Below are 18,150 nucleotides of genomic sequence, written 5' to 3'. Positions count from 1 at the left end.
ATTTCTGACTTTAATCTCAGAATTCTGACTTTTTTCTCATAAGTGAAAAAAAATTGTCTCAATTTTTTTTTCAGTGGTCCTCATACTCTTCTGTAGTATGGAAAATAAACATAATCATTTTTATGTTCTTTGACTTTGTTTTACCTGCACACAACCTCATTTAAATTGTCTTTTTGGCTCGGTTTGGTCAGCTAATGCAGACATAAAAATAAAGTAATAAGACAAAGCACTATAACAAACATGAGAGAAATATTTATTAAATATTTAATTCTATCAACCATAGATCAGCCTATAACTTGACAGTCCAAATAAATCAGATAGAAAAATCAAAGATAACAATTTTGCCATCCTTAGATATCATTTATGTTTCTTGTCAAGTTCAAGCACATGGGATTTTTATTTTGTTATGGAGTTTTTATTTCAATATGGGATTTTTATTTCTTTTCACTGAGGACTGACCTCATAGTGCAGTAGCTGAAATTTCTATGACACTGTTAATGACATACTTTGTTTTTAAAATAAAATCTATTTAAAGGTTTAAATGTATCAATAAGCTCTTCAACTTCTACTTCATCTTACTCTGGTTATAATGCATTCTTTTAACAATAACAATGTTTATAATTCATAAAATATGTTTTGTAAGAATACACAGGCAGATATTTAAATTACTACAGACATAGATTAACATAACTCAACAAAGTGTCCATTCTGGCCAAATGTTAAAGCCAAAGTTATTGGTTTTCTATCAGAGATATTCTATAAGAGAAGCAGATAATATTTTAAAAAATGTCAACAAGATAAGAGGGCAATCAGAAATGTTTCAACCTTGCATTTAATAGTTATAAAATAGCTGTTCTATAGGTGAAAAATGTGTAATACAGTCAATGCTACTGAATTGAGTAGCTTAAAGGTTGAAAGGAAAAGATTATTTGTGTAAAACAAATGGAAAAACTGACACACCAAGAAAGGAGACAACAAAAGAAATAAATATCAGTTTATGATTATTATTTTTTCTTACTGGTCTTTTCCCTTATCTCTTTATCGTCCCCAGCATGTGACAGTGGCCTTCTTCCACCCATGCAGGGTGAAATTAAACAAGCAAATAAACAAATAAAAGTCTGCCTGTGGAAAGAAAAAGTGTAAGCCACAGGGCCAGTTTACTGACAGCAGAATGGTACAGGCTATTTGTGTTTAAGAATCATTATCACACATAAATATAAACCTGGCTCACAGTCAGACTTGGTCATTGTCTAATCAAAGCTTACATTTAACACACAGGCCTACCAGTAGCTTATTTTGTGTTGTTTAAAGATCAGGAAAGAATATGCTGAAAAGCTTTGATGTAAAAAAGGAAAGAAGGAAAGAGTTTAATGGACCCTGCATAACTGTATAGGGTAGGGTTGAGAGTGGACCCAGCTTGCTGGTGATGTAATGAGAAACCACAAGCACTCTGCTGTTGTGGTCCTGCAAAAGAGTAGATTAGATTAAGTGGACAACAATCATGACAAAATCAAACCAGAAGCTGGTCTGGATATCCCATTTATACCAAGCCTTTTTATCTTGGGGGACTCTAACTCTTTCAGGGGTTTCCCTGAACCTGAATCAAGATGAATCCTCACAGCCATCATGCTGAGTTGAAAACCTCCACTCACAGAATGGGAAGTGTGATGTCTTCCTTTGTCCAGTGTTTGATTTACTCAATTAAGTGTAATGACAACTTGTTACAGGGACATGACCCTAGGCTGGCAGCCCCCTTCAGTTTACTGGGGACATTAGCTATAACCTGTAGACAGGAGACAACTCAACATCTTAACACAGTTTATTTCGAAATATGCATGTATTTCTTATTTATATTAATTATGTGTCAATAATTTTGTTGTGAACTATTTGAAAGATGAATAAAAAAATTGATAATAGAAAAGAAAGGAAAAATAACCCTTCATTCTACAAATTCTTGAAATAAACTTATTTGTATTTGGGTCTCATTCCAATTGGAAGATTTGTTCTTGCAAGACCTCATTCTGGTACTTCTGTCTTTAAAAAAAATCACAGCTGGTTTCTTAAACAAAAAGAGAGGGTATTAAAATGAACATAAACACATGTGACATCTGATGAAGTATTTTTGTAAAACTACAATAAATCATGATTCTGAATAATTGAAAGGGTTTGCTAAGGCAACCTCATGTTGACCTATTTGGACTTTTGTAATAAAAGACTGTACTATTTTATATCAGTATTTGTTATAATAGTTTTCAGTGTGCAAATATTTAAGTAAATCCATAATCTAAATGCTGTTGAGTTACAAGACATATTAAAATAAGCCACTATTAAATGTGCAAACTGACCTATTGTAGGTTACTTGCATTTAAAATGGGGATGCTGACCCAAGTTATCATAGTATACAAAATATGATGAAATGCTCAGACAATCTAATTCATCTGATGAAACACCGGCACGGTGTTTAAAAGCCGTGACGTCGCCATGAACCGATGTGTGCAAATCAGCAGCGGCCAGCATGCCGGGGGTAACCAATCAGCGCGTTCCAACGAGCTACTGCTGAGCAAATCGCGCGCCTCCGCGATTGGGAAGAAGTGACGGCTTATATATAGAGAGAGCACAGTTCATTCAGCATCACTTCAAAAAGCAAAGACTACAGAGAAGACGAGCAGGAGAGACACGCTTTACTGTGAGAAGCAAAAGCTGTTCGAGGCATCGTGAAGACCGGTAGTTGGTTAATACCCGTTGCATTCGTCAGTTCGATTGGTCAGCTAAGACTTAGAGCCAATCAGAGGCAGAGGAAGGCGGGTCATCTCTTTGCAAAACACGGAGCGGGGCTGATACTTCGAGCACTTGAAGCTGGAGCAGTTATAGACGCACGGAAGTGAACGGGAGAAGTAAACACTTGGTCAGACAGCAGCGGTGAACGTGAATACAGATCCATATGCAGTTTGTGCTTTCAAGTGTTTTCTGTGGAGCACCGTGGGCTGACAGACGTACAAAAAGGTTCCAGAGAGTAACACAGATTCAGGACTCAAAAGAGACATACGGTGGTGTCACGGTTCTTTTTTACCAAAACATGCCCTGAGACTGATAATAACAGCTTTTAAAGCCCTTTTTGATGGGAGTTCCATTCATGGGACATCATGAATCGTCAAAAACGTCATGAATCATGAGGTTTTTCTGTCTGTCAGCCTGCCTCTCCACTCAGCTCAGAGAAGGAATGAGCAGTGGGCGTGGCTTCGGATGCCATGTGTCCCTTCCGAGAAGAAAACAACTGTGATAGAAGTTTAGCTAAGCTGAAAGAACCAGCATTTATTAATAAATCAAACAGTCCTTAGAGAAAAAAAATATTTAACCTAGTCATTTTTGCCCAGACTAAAACTGTCAGTAGAGATTCCTGTGTATTTTTCATGTCAATGTAAAAGTTTCAAAAAGTTTTAAGTACTTGCCTATTGATCCCTACATTCAAATTTATAAAAATGTAATGATCTATCTTGGTATATACAATTGACATATGATAATTTTTCAGTCCAAACTCTCCTCACATTGCTGTTTTAAGTTATGATTTAAAGGGGAAGGAAGACTGACAGAATAATGTATTCATATAGAAGTGTAGTGTCTTTGAATAAAATTCACTTAAACAGAAGAAAAATAACTGGTGAATGGTGATGAAAAGCTTGGATAACCATTTTTTAAACATTTGTTTTCGTTAAATGCTGTGTAATATGGCAAAAGTACAATAAGCCTAATTTTCTCAAAAATTACCTGATTAAAATCAGTGTTTTTTTTTAAGTACTAGTAGGCCTACACAAGAAAGCTAAAAAGAATATTAATAGTAGATGTGGCAATGGCCCACGGTGGCTGTGGCCCCAAGGAGTGCAGGGCATCCCTTATTTTTATGCACAAAAGTTGGCAACCCTACAGTCCCTGACAAAAGTCTTGCACCTTATCCAAGTTGTAGGAACAACAGATAACAACTTGACTTGTAGTTGACCAACTGAAATCAGAAATGGCTTATATGAAAGGCAAAGCCCTCTAGATAATGTTTATTATACCAAAATAAAGTTTTGTATCATTCATTGAATTTTATCATTTAAGTAGGAAAGAAGGGTCAGATTTCACTTGGACAAAAGTCTTGTCAAATACACAAACATGATACAATAATATCAGAACATAAAGTCATGATACCTTGCAAAAAACAATATCTTGTGTGACTCCCATGAGCTTGGAGGACTGCATCCATACGTCTCGGCAATGACTCACATAACTTCATATGGAATGGCAAAGAAAGCTGTCTTGCAGGACTCCCAGAGTTCTTCAAGATTCTTTGGTTTCATCTTCCAAGCCTCCTCCTTCATTTTACCCCAGACATGCTCAATAATATTCATGTCTGGTGACTGGGCTGGCCAATCCTGGAGCACCTTGACCTTCTTTGCTTTCAGGAACTTCAACGTGGATGCTGAAGTATGAGAAGGAGCGCCATCCTGCTGCAGAATTTGCTCCCTCTTGTGGTTTGGAATGTAATGGGCAGCAAGAATTTCTTGATACTTCAGGCTGTTGATGTTGCCATGCACTCTGCAGATCTCTCGCACACCCCCATACTGGATGTAACCCCAAACCATGATTTTTCCTCCACCAAACTTGAGTGTTTTCTGGGTGAATCTTGGGTCCATGCGGGTTCCAACAGGTCTTCTACAGCATTTACGTCGATTGGGATGCAGTTCATTGGATGATTCATCAGAAAAATCAACCTTCTGCCACTTTTCCACTGTGCATCCTTTCTGCAAGCTGTGGGCCTTGGCAAATGTGACACGATTTTTTTGTTGTCTTCTGTTTAATGCTGGTTTTTGAGCACTAATTCGGCCATGGAAACCACTGCGTGAGAGAATTCAACAAACTTTTCTTGTAGATACAGGGGTTTCTGGTGAGAAATTCACATGTAGTTCGGCTGCAGTTGAAAATGGGCTGGCCCTGGACTGCTGAAGCAACAAACAGTCCTCTCGAACAGTTGTCTTGCAGGGTCTGCCTGACCTGGGCTTGTCATGAACATCCCCAGTTTCTTCAGATCTTTGTCTTATCCTCTCCACTTGACGTTTGGATACATTAAAGATGTCTGCCACCTCAGGAGCAGACCTGGTCTTCAGGTTCTTGATGATCAGCACTTTGGTCTGTGGTTGAATCTTTGGCATGTTGTCAGAGGTCAGGTTACACTTCACATGAAGGACTGGTGTGCTGGGGTTATTTTTATACACACCTGGGAATGTGTTAATTACAGTATTTGTCACAGGTGAAGCTCTAATCTGTGATTGGTTGAATCATTTAAAGACAGGACAAGACTTTTGTCCTTGCAAAAACAGACGTTATGGGCTTTACCAAGCTGTGAATATCAGGACACTTTTTGACGGTTTCGTTTGGCACCCAGTTATTAATGTGAAAGCCCTTGACATTAAAATGAAACATTTATTTTAACAATCGATTGATTAGAAATAAAGTTATATGCCATTTTAACTTACTATGTCCTCATGGGACAAGACTTTTGTCAGGGACTGTACATTTGATGTCATTTTGATGCATTTTTCATTCTGATTAAGCTAGTGTTCTGTCAGATTTTGCTACCGATGCTTTATCCAATAAACACGTCTATCGACTACCCTGACCCTACCCTAACCTTAACCCTTATGGGCATGACGCTGATGGCGTAGGGTGCATGTGCAGAACCACACGGTAGCAATTTTTGATGGGTAGCTAAAAATGACAGAACACCAGCGGGTGGGAAAAAAACTAGTCAGGGTTGTGAACGCTGAAAGGAGACAGTTTAGCTCCACCCATTGACCCATGTTCATTCCGGATTTAGTCGGTTGATGGTTTTTTTATCTAATTGGAAAAGACCACACTTCTCTTGCATGAGTCTGAGTTCTAGAAAATGACATTTAGCATTAGCATTACCTGTTAACATGGTGAACAAGGAAGGCGGGGATAACACGTCAGGAGCGTAAGGCCACGTTGTTCTAACGAGTTATGTCTTCTCTAGATTTCTCTGTGGATCTGATTGAAAGAAAGTAAAGATGAAGCTGTTGTGGGTTCTTTTACTGGTGACCGGCACTGTGTTTGCCAATGACGACGACAAGAAGGACAGTGTTGGGACTGTGGTTGGAATTGACCTGGGGACCACCTACTCATGGTGAGTGGAGCAATGACAGCTGTCTTTATTGTATTAAGTCACAATGCAACTGGGCAACTTCTAACAAATAGCTCAAACTTGGAATTTGATGCCTTTTGTATAGGGCTACGTCTAAAATGTGTTTTTCCTACAGTGTCGGAGTGTTCAAGAATGGGCGTGTGGAGATCATTGCCAACGACCAGGGTAACCGCATCACCCCATCATATGTGGCTTTCACCAGTGAGGGTGAGCGTCTTATTGGTGATGCTGCCAAGAATCAGCTGACCTCCAACCCTGAGAACACAGTCTTTGATGCCAAGAGATTAATTGGGCACACATGGGGAGAATCCTCTGTGCAGCAGGACATCAAGTACCTGCCATTTAAGGTAAGTTTCCAAACTTGTAAAAGTAATTGGTATGGAGTGTCAAGGTTGTTGGCTAACGCTTGAGAATCACCCTAGATATTAAATTGATTAATTTTTTCTCTAGGTGACTGAGAAAAAGAACAAGCCCCACATTCAGGTTGACATTGGTGGTGGACAGATGAAGACATTTGCTCCTGAGGAGATCTCTGCCATGGTGCTGACTAAAATGAAGGAGACTGCTGAAGCTTATCTGGGCAAGAAGGTAAAAACATACAATTCAAACATTACACAACTTGTAGTTTAAAATGTAGAACTGTCATCTAATGTTTTAATCTCTTCCTCAGGTAACACATGCTGTGGTCACCGTCCCTGCTTATTTCAATGATGCTCAGCGTCAGGCAACCAAGGATGCTGGTACCATCGCTGGCCTCAATGTCATGAGAATCATCAATGAGCCGTAAGTGTAAAAATGTAATTGTATGTTGTATTTGGAAACAGAAGAAATTTTATCATCTACTCATTATTAACCTGATCTCATTATGTCAATTCTTTAGAACTGCTGCTGCCATTGCTTATGGTCTGGACAAGAGGGACGGCGAGAAGAACATTCTTGTGTTTGATCTGGGTGGTGGCACCTTCGATGTTTCCCTGCTGACGATTGACAATGGTGTGTTTGAGGTGGTGGCAACCAACGGTGACACCCATCTTGGAGGTGAGGACTTCGACCAGCGCGTCATGGAGCACTTCATCAAGCTGTACAAGAAGAAGACAGGCAAAGATGTGCGCAAGGACAACCGTGCTGTGCAGAAGCTGCGTCGTGAGGTTGAGAAGGCAAAGAGAGCACTGTCCGCCCAGCACCAGGCTCGCATTGAGATCGAGTCCTTCTTTGAGGGAGAAGACTTCTCTGAGACCCTGACCCGTGCCAAGTTTGAAGAGCTCAACATGGTAAACTATTAAACTATATCCTAAGCTATCAAAACAGTGACTTGAACACAATTTAAACCTGAATTTATAAAAATATCTTTTAACCTTTTGATCTTTCTTTTATAACAGGACCTGTTCCGTTCCACCATGAAGCCTGTCCAGAAGGTGCTGGAAGATGCTGACCTGAAGAAGTCTGATATTAATGAGATTGTTCTGGTTGGAGGCTCCACCCGTATCCCCAAAATCCAGCAGCTGGTGAAAGAGTTCTTCAATGGCAAAGAGCCCTCCAGGGGTATTAACCCTGATGAGGCTGTGGCTTATGGAGCTGCTGTGCAGGCTGGAGTGCTTTCTGGAGAGGAGGACCCTGGTAGGTCATCTTCCTCTCACACAGTGTTTACTGTAACTAGCTTTTGATTGGTTTACTAAACATTTTGCTCTCTTTCAGGAGTTGTTATTCTGGATGTGTGCCCCCTGACTCTTGGTATTGAGACCGTTGGAGGAGTGATGACCAAACTGATCCCCAGGAACACTGTGGTGCCTGCTAAGAAATCTCAGATCTTCTCTACAGCCTCTGATAACCAGCCTACTGTCACCATAAAGGTTTATGAAGGTAAGCAAAAACACTATTTAAATGTAGATCAACTTCATTTCTTTGAGTTCAGAGCAAAAATGAAAAACTTGCATGTTTAATTATGGATTCTGTTTCTAGGTGAGCGTCCACTGACAAAAAACAACCATCTGCTGGGCACATTCGATCTGACTGGCATCCCTCCTGCCCCTCGTGGCGTACCACAGATCGAAGTCACCTTTGAGATCAATGTCAACGGTATCTTGCGTGTCACAGCTGAGGACAAAGGCACGGGCAACAAGAACAAGATCACCATCACAAATGACCAGGATCGCCTGACGCCAGAGGACATTGAGCGCATGGTGAACGATGCTAAGCGCTTCGCCGATGAAGACAAGAAGCTGAAGGAGAGAATTGATGCCCGTAACGAGCTTGAAAGCTACGCTTACTCACTGAAGAACCAGATTGGTGACAAGGAGAAGCTGGGTGGCAAGCTGTCAGATGAGGACAAGGAAGCAATTGAGAAGGCAGCGGAGGAGAAGATTGAGTGGATGGAGTCACACCAGGAGGCTGAGCTGGAGGACTTCCAGGCCAAGAAGAAGGAGCTTGAAGAGGTGGTCCAACCCATCATTAGCAAGCTTTACGGTAGTGCAGGAGGACCACCACCAGAGGGCGCAGAAACCGAGCAAGATGAGAAGGATGAGTTGTAGGCAGGTCTGCTGTCGACATTTGTTGCCCCTTGCCTCTGGTAGTGGCACCTAGATGTACATATTGAACTGATGGGACTCAAATAGTGAGAGGAACGGTTGACAAGGGGTGGCGCTAACAAGCATCCATACCGAATCCCCTGAAAGACTTTCAAAAAAGTTTCAGTGTGTGAGAGGTGTTCTCTTCGCTGGAAGGCAGAGATAATTGTCAGCCTGGATATGAGGCTTGCTGCTGCTGTTCTCAGGCACTGTCAAATCATAAAGTGTGTGAGGGATCTCTCGCTGACTTTTTGAGCCCTTCATGCACCCTTTCCGTGAGTGGGCATTGCTGCAGACTTAGTGTGAGGGAATTACCCACAGTTCATTGCATTGTGACGTATGACAGAGATTGTCCGCTGGTAAACGCTACAAAAGTAAAGTGAAAAGAGCGAAATTGTAAACAATAAATATGGAAGGTGCAAAATGGGGTGGATGTTGCAAAAAAAAAAAAAAGAAGTATTTTTCCTGTAAGTATATTATATAAAACAGCCTTCTTTGTTGTTCTTTGTTTTATCTTTGTTTTAAGCTCTGCAAGATGCCAGCTGTCAATAAAAAAAAACAACGGGCTGTCCTATTCTTGTTTCTACCACTTCGAGCCCTTGCAGCCTCACTCATTCAATCACTTTCCAGGTGCAGTCAGTTAAGTCAATGTGAGCTCAGGGTTTAGGGAGGAGTTTGAGATTCAGCCAGTCTGTGGGATTAAGGGCTCATTATGTCCACAGGCAAGGCTAAAAGTTATTTATTGAATCTGATCATTGTACTTCTGGAAAGACATTGAAATAAATGTTTGATACAAAATGCAACTTGGTTGTCCGTCCTTGCATTCACTCTCACTTTCACTCAATTTGAATTATATCTGCAGCCTTGTCTTGTATCACAAAGATTTATTCTTCAGCTCTGATCTTCATTAATGGTAAAAAAAAAAGCATCTTCAATGCATGAGTGTTTTGAAAAATGTTCCATCATGTAACCACTGTAACAACACAGTCATTATGAATGACACCCTGGGTGTCCATCCCTCCAAATACAAAGGCTAAATATATTGTCTCTGATGCTGCTGGGTTTCCAGATTGCTCTTTGTTTTCCTTACACATCTTCCAAGGCAGTAAACACATGGAGTGGTCCAGACGGTTGGGGGGCAAATCACCTTCAAACTTCTTTAGGGCCCATCGACTCTTGTCTGCAAAAATGGGAATAACAATGGAGGGTAAACTTTAAGGCTAATATTTAATGAGTAAAGTGCTCCTTAACATTTCTAAAAACAGTAATGCATGTATTTATACAGAAAAAGCTACAAATAAAGTGATAGATTTCTTAAATATTAGGTACCTGTGTTGAATCTGTACATGGAGTTGCCTGCTCCATCTGCAGTCATCCCCCCAAATATGTAGATGTTCTTGCCCAGCGCCACAGCTGAATGGGCTGCTACTCCTGGTGGGATGTCTCCTTTGGTCTGCACCTTCTCCCACTTCATGTTTCCTTTGAACGAAAGACACCTTGTTTTTATTTTCAAGCAAAAAACCTCTTGAAATGATCAAGTTCTGAGGCTCTTCATTTTGTCTAGTATTATCTAAGATGTGAGAAAGCTGGGAAGTAGATATACATTGTTCTGATCCAGGAGATACCTATCTGGCTTACTTGTATCAAGAGAGTACATATCGTTGTAGAATTTTTCCCCAGCCATGCCTCCGTGAATGTAGATCTTTGGACCTGCTGCTACGATAACGTGGCCATGTCTGGCTGGTGGCTGTTTGCCTTGAGTTTCTGGTTGGGACCAGGCGGAAGACACTGTGGGAAAAAACATAAAGGTTATTTCATGTTCAGTTACTATTGTCAACAGCTAGATTACTTCAGTGACACCTGGAGGAAATTAAGATGACTGTAGCAGTAGTAACGTGATATTTACAACACAGAACAAGAAAAGCAGGACTTGAATACAAAATATACAGCACTGAAACTGCAAAAAATCCAGGCAAAAAATATTTTGACCAGAATGGTTAACGCCTTTAGGGTGCATTGAGTTATGCATAATTAGAGGAATGGCTGATAGAACTGCAAGCTGGCACGATGTTTACCACTTCTGCTTCTCCTCTTTGTTACCAGGTTGATCTAAAATTAGTTATAGATGGTGTATTCAAAATGCCCGGCTTGGACTCAAAAACCCCTCATCAGAAACCCAATGGCTGACTAAGGGTTTTTCCAGTATTTTTCACAGTCTAGATACGCAAGTTTCTCTGCAAATGTGCATTAAGAATAAAAAAAAGATAAAACGTTGCACTATAAATACAAATTCTTGTATAGTAGCAATTACACAGCAACACTGGTCCAAAAAAAGATGAAAAATCAGGTTAAAAACAGTATACACATATGCATTCTGTTACATATACATATAAACTATAGTATGGATATACAGTTATGTATGTGGAATATTCCAAAATATGTTATAAAAACAAATAACGTAACGTATAATATCCAAAAACTCAGTTAATTATTGGGGTCCACATGATTTTTGCATGTATTAAATGTAAAGCACCTTTAAATAGCAACAAAATATGTGTAGTTTTTTACCATCACCTTTCAGATCTAGTTATTTTATCATTTATTGACAGCTTTTCCTAAAATAAAAAGAAAATGTATTTAAATATTGAACCCAGCCTTCACTCTTTGATTTTCTTTTACTTGCATATATCCAAACTTTTCTGATAAGCTCTGTGGCTGTCTGCATGTATGCACAAGTGGCTGAGGTGTTTGTGTTTTCTGAGAAGTTAATAGAGACTACAGTATAGAACACATTTAATTTAGCCTGGGTTGTGCTTACAGTGTGTCCTTGGAGGAAGTTACACATGTGGTACAGAGATTCAGTGCTCTACAAGTTTTTTTTTTCACCGGCTGAAGCATTCTGTCCATTATTATCTAACACAGAATCAATGCTTGTACCATTGTAGAGCACTGCATGACAGAACTCTATTGATCAACTGATAAAGTCAGCACAAACCTGTATCAAATATATGAAGTGCTGGGTCTGAGACCGGTGCAGCTCCTGCTTCCCCACCAGAAAAGACATAAAGTCTGTCCCCGAGGCAGGCCGAGTTGGTGTGATATGTCCTGGGACTGGGGGGCTTGCCATTCACTGATACACTTTTCCAGCAAGAATCACTGTCTGGTGACACAGAAATAAGTTCACAGAAATAAATCGTTACAAACTACAACATCAGTCAGCATATTCAGACGACGGCAACTAAACTGGACACAATTAAAAACAAAGTGAAGCTGTAACGTTTATAGACTTATTCTCTACACTTGAAAGATCAAAATCATTTTATGAGGGAGGGCAGAGTCTGAATTTTTTCTAGTACGTCTGACTGCTACTTTCATACAAAACCGTTTATTAGCTCTTTTTGTGTAAAGATGCAGATCCATAGCAGAAAAAGAGGAGATTTCTGACTGTGGACTTCAGTCTCTTGATATTTACTATGTTTATATACACTATATTGCCAAACGTATTCACTCACCCATCCAAATAAATAAAATGGGTGTTCCAATCACTTCCATGGCCAAAGGTGTATAAAATCAAGCACCTAGGCATGCACACTGTTTCTACAAACATTTGTGAAAGAATGGGTCGCTCTCAGGAGCTCAGTGAATTCCAGCGTGGTACTGTGATAGGATGCCACCTGTGCAACAAGTCCAGTCGTGAAATTTCCTTGCGCCTAAATAGTCCACAGTCAGCTGTCAGTGGTATTATAACAAAGTGGAAGCGATTGGGAACAACAGCAACTCAGCCACGAAGTGATAGGCCACTTAAAACGATGGAGTGGGGTCAGCTGATGCTGAGGCGCATAGTGCGTAGAGGTCGGCAACTTTCTGCAGAGTCAATCGCTACAGACCTCCAAACTTCATGTGGCCTTCAGGTTAGCTCAAGAACAGTGCAGAGAGAACTTAATGAAATGGGTTTCCATAGCTGAGCAGCTGCACCCAAGCCAAACATCACCAAGTGCAGTGCAAAGAGTTGGATGCAGTGGTGTAAAGCACGCTGCCACTGGACTCTAGAGCAGTGGAGACGCGTTCTCTGGAGTGATAAATCGCATTTCTCCATCTGGCAATCCAACGGACGAGTCTGGGTTTGGCGGTTGCCAGGAGAACGGTACTTCGTCTGACTGCATTGTGCCAAGTGTAAAGTTTGGTGGAGGGGGGATTATGGTGTGGAGTTGTTTTCCAGGAACTGGGCTTGGCCCCTTAGTTCCAGTGAAAGGAACTCTGAATGCTTCAGCATACCAAGAGATTTTGGACAATTCCATACTCCCAACTTTGTGGGAACAGTTTGGGGATAGCCCCTTCCTGTTCCAACATGACTGTGCACCAGTGCACAAAGCAAGGTCCATAAAGACAAGGATGAGAGTTTGGTGTGGATGAACTTGACTGGCCTGCACAGAGTCCTGACCTCGGCCTGATAGAACACCTTTGGGATGAATTAGAGCGGAGACTGAGTGCCAGGCCTTCTCATCCAACATCAGCGTGTGACCTCACAAATGCGCTTCTGGAAGAATGTTCAAAAATCCCCAAAACACACTCCTAAACCTTGTGGAAAGTTTTCCCAGAAGAGTTGAAGCTGTTATAGCTGCAAAGGGTGGCCGACGTCATATTAAACCCTATGGATTAAGAATGGAATGTCACTTAAGTTCATATGGGAGTCAGAGCAGGTGAGCGAATACTTTTGGCAATACGGTGTATGTCAGAACTGAAATTATGTGTTGTATATTTCTTAGCACAAGTACTATGAACTTAAAAGTTAGAGTTTTTCCCAAACAAGGAAGAAATAAATGTTTACTTTGTTTTTTATTCCCTTTTAACTTAATTTCTTTATCGGGGCCAAATTCTTCTTGCATATTTGCCAAGTTTCAGTAAAATCATCAACACTTTAGGTTTTAGAAGTACTGGATTAGATAAAAGATTTTGTTTATTCACGTTTATGGTGCCTTTATAATACTTAGTGTAGGTCTGTACATTCAATTTTGCCCTGGAAGAAAGCAGCTTTTTGTTTTCGTCTTTGGGGGAGTAGAAGAGGAATCTGGGATGGCTTTTAGGGATAATGAAAATAAACACAAAATAAGTGAAAAACCTACAAAATCAGACTTTCAAATAAACCTTATTATTCATATATGTTTGAATTTTTGAAAAGTGGCTATGTGCATTCAGATTATTCTGCCAATTTCATACATATAAAAACAATCTTATATTTCAGAGTGCATATTGAACAAGTAAAGGAAATTTATTCCTGGTAATTAGCAAAAAAAGATGAAAATATTTAAGGAGAATACCAAGATCTATGACAAATTTGTACAAAAGGCAGAGTAAGATTAAAATAAGCCTTGCTTGCCATTTTTTTAATCTGGCATTAATTCAGGGATTTCCACAAGCACCAGCTGACAATTAATTACCTAATTACAGCCAGCTACTTTTTTCCTGCTGCTGACTGAATACATTGTTTGCTACCAAGCTGTGATTTATTTTCTTGTACATTTTTAACTCATTGTAACTGTGTATTATCTTTAAAAACAAGTAATTTTGGATTAAAATGTCTCTTTGTTACATAAACATAGACCTAATCCTCTTTTTTTTATGGTAGAATCATCAACAGTTTTATTTTGTTGTTATTTAAGGTTTGTGACTTAGGTTTCCAACTCAGAGTTTATAAATCAAGTGTTAAAAGAGGTAAACATAATTAAATAATATGATTTGTCTTTTACATTAAAACCCTGGTTTCCAACATCATAATAAAAATGTAAATAATCAAATCTTGTCACCTTTTGTTAATAATAAGTTGATAACTTTGTGTTTTCCTTTTTCATAACTGAATTCCCACCCTAGACTGTTGCTTTTATATTTACCAGATTGTGGGGAATCATGTGTTGGATGCTTGACATTTCTTGGGGGAGGAACCCCAGATTTCCATTTCATACTTGTTCCACACTGGGTTTAATAAACCAGAGGATTAAGCTTTCTGACCCCACTGGCTGTCTAATTTTTCCAACAGGTTGACTACTCCATGTGTCTTCAGAAAGCCCAGATCAATTCCCAAACAAATTTAGAAAAAAAAAATCAAAGTACTGTTGACTGATTAAACTCTGAACAATCTGAGCACATTTTACAAATAAAAATGAGAGATTCTTAGATGAACTTGAATAGATGATTACCTGTTAGCTGTAAATTCTGTATACAGTTGCGATTGCCACTCTGCTGTGCCCCTCCAAACACCCACAAGCTCTGAGGGCAGCTTTCTGGCACAAAGCAGCAGTGTTCATAACGTGGCTCCAAGCCTTCCCATTCTGGGATGTCCCATTCGTGGTTATCTAGGTGAGTCAGAGAGGCAAAAATAAAAAACACTAATGAAATCAATTATAAATCACACAGTTAACACTGCAAAGTGCACAACAAACGACAAGCAAAGTGGGTTTTTTCTAAATTGAGTTTCAGGTAGAAAAATGTGAAGAAAAGTGTTAAGCAATATTTTGACATGACAAGTGACACTTTGCACAATGCTTGCATCTCCCCTCATTGAACTCCCAATCTTACTTTGTAAATTAAATTTCATCCAATTAAATTTGCATGAGCAATAATCTTGGGTTATATGACAAATAGATCATACACCTACCTTGCCTAGGTTAAATTTGTTTTAATTTTACTTTATTAGCTTCCTGAACAAATTTTCAATCAGTGAACTGTATCCACAAAAGTACATATGTGAATTCTTCTCCACAGTGAAAGCAAAGAAGGATAGCTCCATATCTGCATATGCTTTGTAAATTGCCAGTAACCATATCATTTCTGCACAGATTGGTCCTTTTACCTAGATTTATGATATCTGAATGTGAGAAACTGCCACTTGGGTTTGCTCCTCCAACAATCAGGATTCTGCCTTTTCCTTCATCTTCAGATGGGATATAGGTGCAGGTGTGACCCACACTAACACCTGGAGCACTTCCTCTGGGTATCAGAGAATACCTGCGGACAAGACAAGTTCAGCAAGAATTTTGTATCTTCATATCCAAGAGCAAGTATATAAACTGACTTTACTCACCATAGTCCTCCTTTTGGCTTATCTACTGGGTCAAGCACAGGAAGTAACTCCATGGCTGTCAAAAATGATGAGAGAACCCGGTTTCGTGTTTTCTATGCTCCTGCTGTCATTGTCATTTTCATACTACATTCATTTGATCGCATAGTCGTAAGTTAGTGGTATTCACAGAAGCATTTACGTGAAAGCTACAATCGAAGCAATCCAAGTATCTATGAGTGTCTGTAGTCGCTATAGTTTCTTGTAATTAGCTGGCAAAGAGTCGCGTTTAAAACACAGTCGTGAAAATCCCCTCCGCAATGTAGCTTCAATTAACTACTATGTCAATGAGTTAAGAACACACAAAGCGTTATTAAGTTGCTACTTGCTAACTCAGATGAGCATGTGAAGAGCTTCCTACCTACTGAGCTGCTCTTCCGGGTGAAAAAGAGACCGCTTATCCCAGTATTTTGAGTAGAAGGTGCTGTTCTATTGCACCACTGTCTAATAATGCTTTACTGAAAGCGGCAAATAGCTAAGTGAATCGATAAAATTAGCACAAGCACTCATCCAAACCGACCCAAACACGACTCCAACTACGTTAAAACCAGTACGTATAATGTGACGATGACTGCGTTTGTTGATGTACGTTACAAACGTAGTCGCTATAGTTTCTAAAGCGCGTGCGCATTGAGAAGTTCTGCCTGACGCTGACGGGCCAAACTGCCCAATTATTGTCACGAGCTTCAACCTTTTTTCTGTATTATTTTCCATGAATTGTAACTTTAACTCACCAAGAGCCATCAAATAAGTAAATTTTCTTCCACAGACCATGGAAGACCATTATTTTTGTTTTGAAACAATACTTTCAACTGCCTCAGGTAAGGAGGTGGGCTGTGGGAAACACGAGACCCAAGTTTTTGCTAGTCCCAGGCCAGGCTAATAATCTTATTTCGACGGAAAGTTAAACGCTTAAACGGCCTCTCGAAATATAGTTGTCTGATATCATTATGTGACATGAATACATTTCCAAGGCGCAGTTGTCCAGCAGTGAAGAAAATGTGCTTATTTCACGTAAAGAATAATAAAAAGTGCATTTTTACTATGATAAAACTAGCTTAATGTGACAGGGATGGTGGCACAACATGGCATTTATCCGTTGACGTTATTGGCGTTTGTTAACGTCCATTTATCTGCATTTATGTCACTTATACCTTAAGTATAGCTACTCATTGCAGTAACATTGAAGAATTTCGAGTTATCTTTTTTAAGGGGAGGAACATAGAGCGTTACTTCTGGCTGGAATATTAGTTTTTTCAGTGCAAATTTTTAATACTTATGAAAATCTCGGCGTGAAAGTTCTTTTCAGGTCGCAGGTAAATACTTCTGTTTTTTTTCCCCTTCTTCGCCTCTTTTTGTTTGATTGAATAAGCATTTTACAAGACTGTGGTGCATGGCTTCGCAAAAGAGAAAATGCTTAGACTCAGGTAAGCAAACTAATGTTCAAGCCCAAAATGACTTATGGACAAAATGAAAAAAAAGCAATTTAAGTAAATAAAAAAAAAAAAAAAAAAAGACTGAATCTCAGATAAGTAAAAAGTCAAATAGTGACATATATATTTATATTATATATTTATATATTTATAAAACCAAGAACATTAAAAACACAACATGAAGAAAAAATAAGACATTAGAATATAATTATATCAAAATATCATCAAATTAGGCATGTAATGTTAAGTTGTTCCTTTGACAGGACTAGGCAACTACTCAACTCAGCAAACTCCAGGGATATCGGTGCTGACTCAGGAAGCTCCACTTAACAGCAAACAAACGGATGGGTGCTTGTTATCATTAATTTTTGGGTAATTAATACATTTACTTGTTCAATATGGACTCTGAAATATAAAATTAATTTTATACATATGAAATTGATGGAACGATCTGAATGCACATCACATAGCCACTGTTCAAAAATCCAAACGTATATGAATAATAAAGTTTATTTGCTGGTAATGTGGTATATTTTTTTACTACCTGTGGGGACTAACATTTAGAGGAATATTCCTCCAGTTACACTATCATCGTCTGCAGACTTTAAACTGCATTTTATTATAAGTCCAGTAGGGGGAGCCATTGTTTTGCCTTTGAAACATTTAAGTGTTGCTTGGATGTTTCTCTCAAGTATGCCCTGGCTGTGGCTTTGCTCCAAGTAGAACAATGCATTGTCAGAAGCTAAATATTTTTTAGACTGATGAAAGGTTAATACTTAAGATAGTATAGTCACTTCACATTTATTATAAAGGCGTTCTGTTTCACACAAACATTAGGAC

The 18,150-nt window shown here is 39.3% G+C and overlaps 2 protein-coding genes across 3 annotated transcripts; one reads left to right on the top strand and one right to left on the bottom strand.

Moving 5' to 3' along the window:
* The first annotated feature begins 2,660 nt into the window (after positions 1–2,660).
* On the top strand, positions 2,661–9,498 carry LOC121525652 (endoplasmic reticulum chaperone BiP-like). Its single transcript, XM_041811742.1, has 9 exons — positions 2,661–2,925; positions 6,032–6,181; positions 6,315–6,546; positions 6,650–6,787; positions 6,870–6,982; positions 7,080–7,470; positions 7,579–7,816; positions 7,895–8,059; positions 8,159–9,498. The coding sequence occupies exons 2-9, from the start codon at positions 6,066–6,068 to the stop codon at positions 8,725–8,727; spliced, it is 1,962 nt and encodes a 653-aa protein (XP_041667676.1). The 5' UTR covers positions 2,661–2,925; positions 6,032–6,065; the 3' UTR covers positions 8,728–9,498.
* Positions 9,499–9,632: 134 nt separating this feature from the next.
* rabepk (Rab9 effector protein with kelch motifs) lies at positions 9,633–16,443 on the bottom strand. 2 transcript variants are annotated; one of them, XM_041811744.1, is made up of 8 exons: positions 16,239–16,443; positions 15,842–15,964; positions 15,611–15,765; positions 14,958–15,113; positions 11,759–11,923; positions 10,402–10,551; positions 10,093–10,242; positions 9,633–9,943 (listed from the first exon to the last, which is right to left on the bottom strand). In XM_041811744.1, exons 2-8 carry the CDS (start codon positions 15,892–15,894, stop codon positions 9,726–9,728), a joined length of 1,047 nt encoding a protein of 348 aa, XP_041667678.1. In that variant the 5' UTR covers positions 15,895–15,964; positions 16,239–16,443; the 3' UTR covers positions 9,633–9,725. The 2 variants fall into 2 exon arrangements, with proteins under 2 accessions (XP_041667678.1, XP_041667677.1); XM_041811743.1 differs by having other exon boundaries at positions 15,842–15,896.
* Positions 16,444–18,150: the final 1,707 nt, after the last annotated feature.

Source organism: Cheilinus undulatus, linkage group 17 (genome assembly GCF_018320785.1).
Source record: "Cheilinus undulatus linkage group 17, ASM1832078v1, whole genome shotgun sequence".
NCBI classification, from domain to species: domain Eukaryota; kingdom Metazoa; phylum Chordata; class Actinopteri; order Labriformes; family Labridae; genus Cheilinus; species Cheilinus undulatus.
The sequence above is the reverse complement of the archived record's forward strand: the minus strand, read 5'-3'. Positions and strand labels throughout refer to the sequence as shown.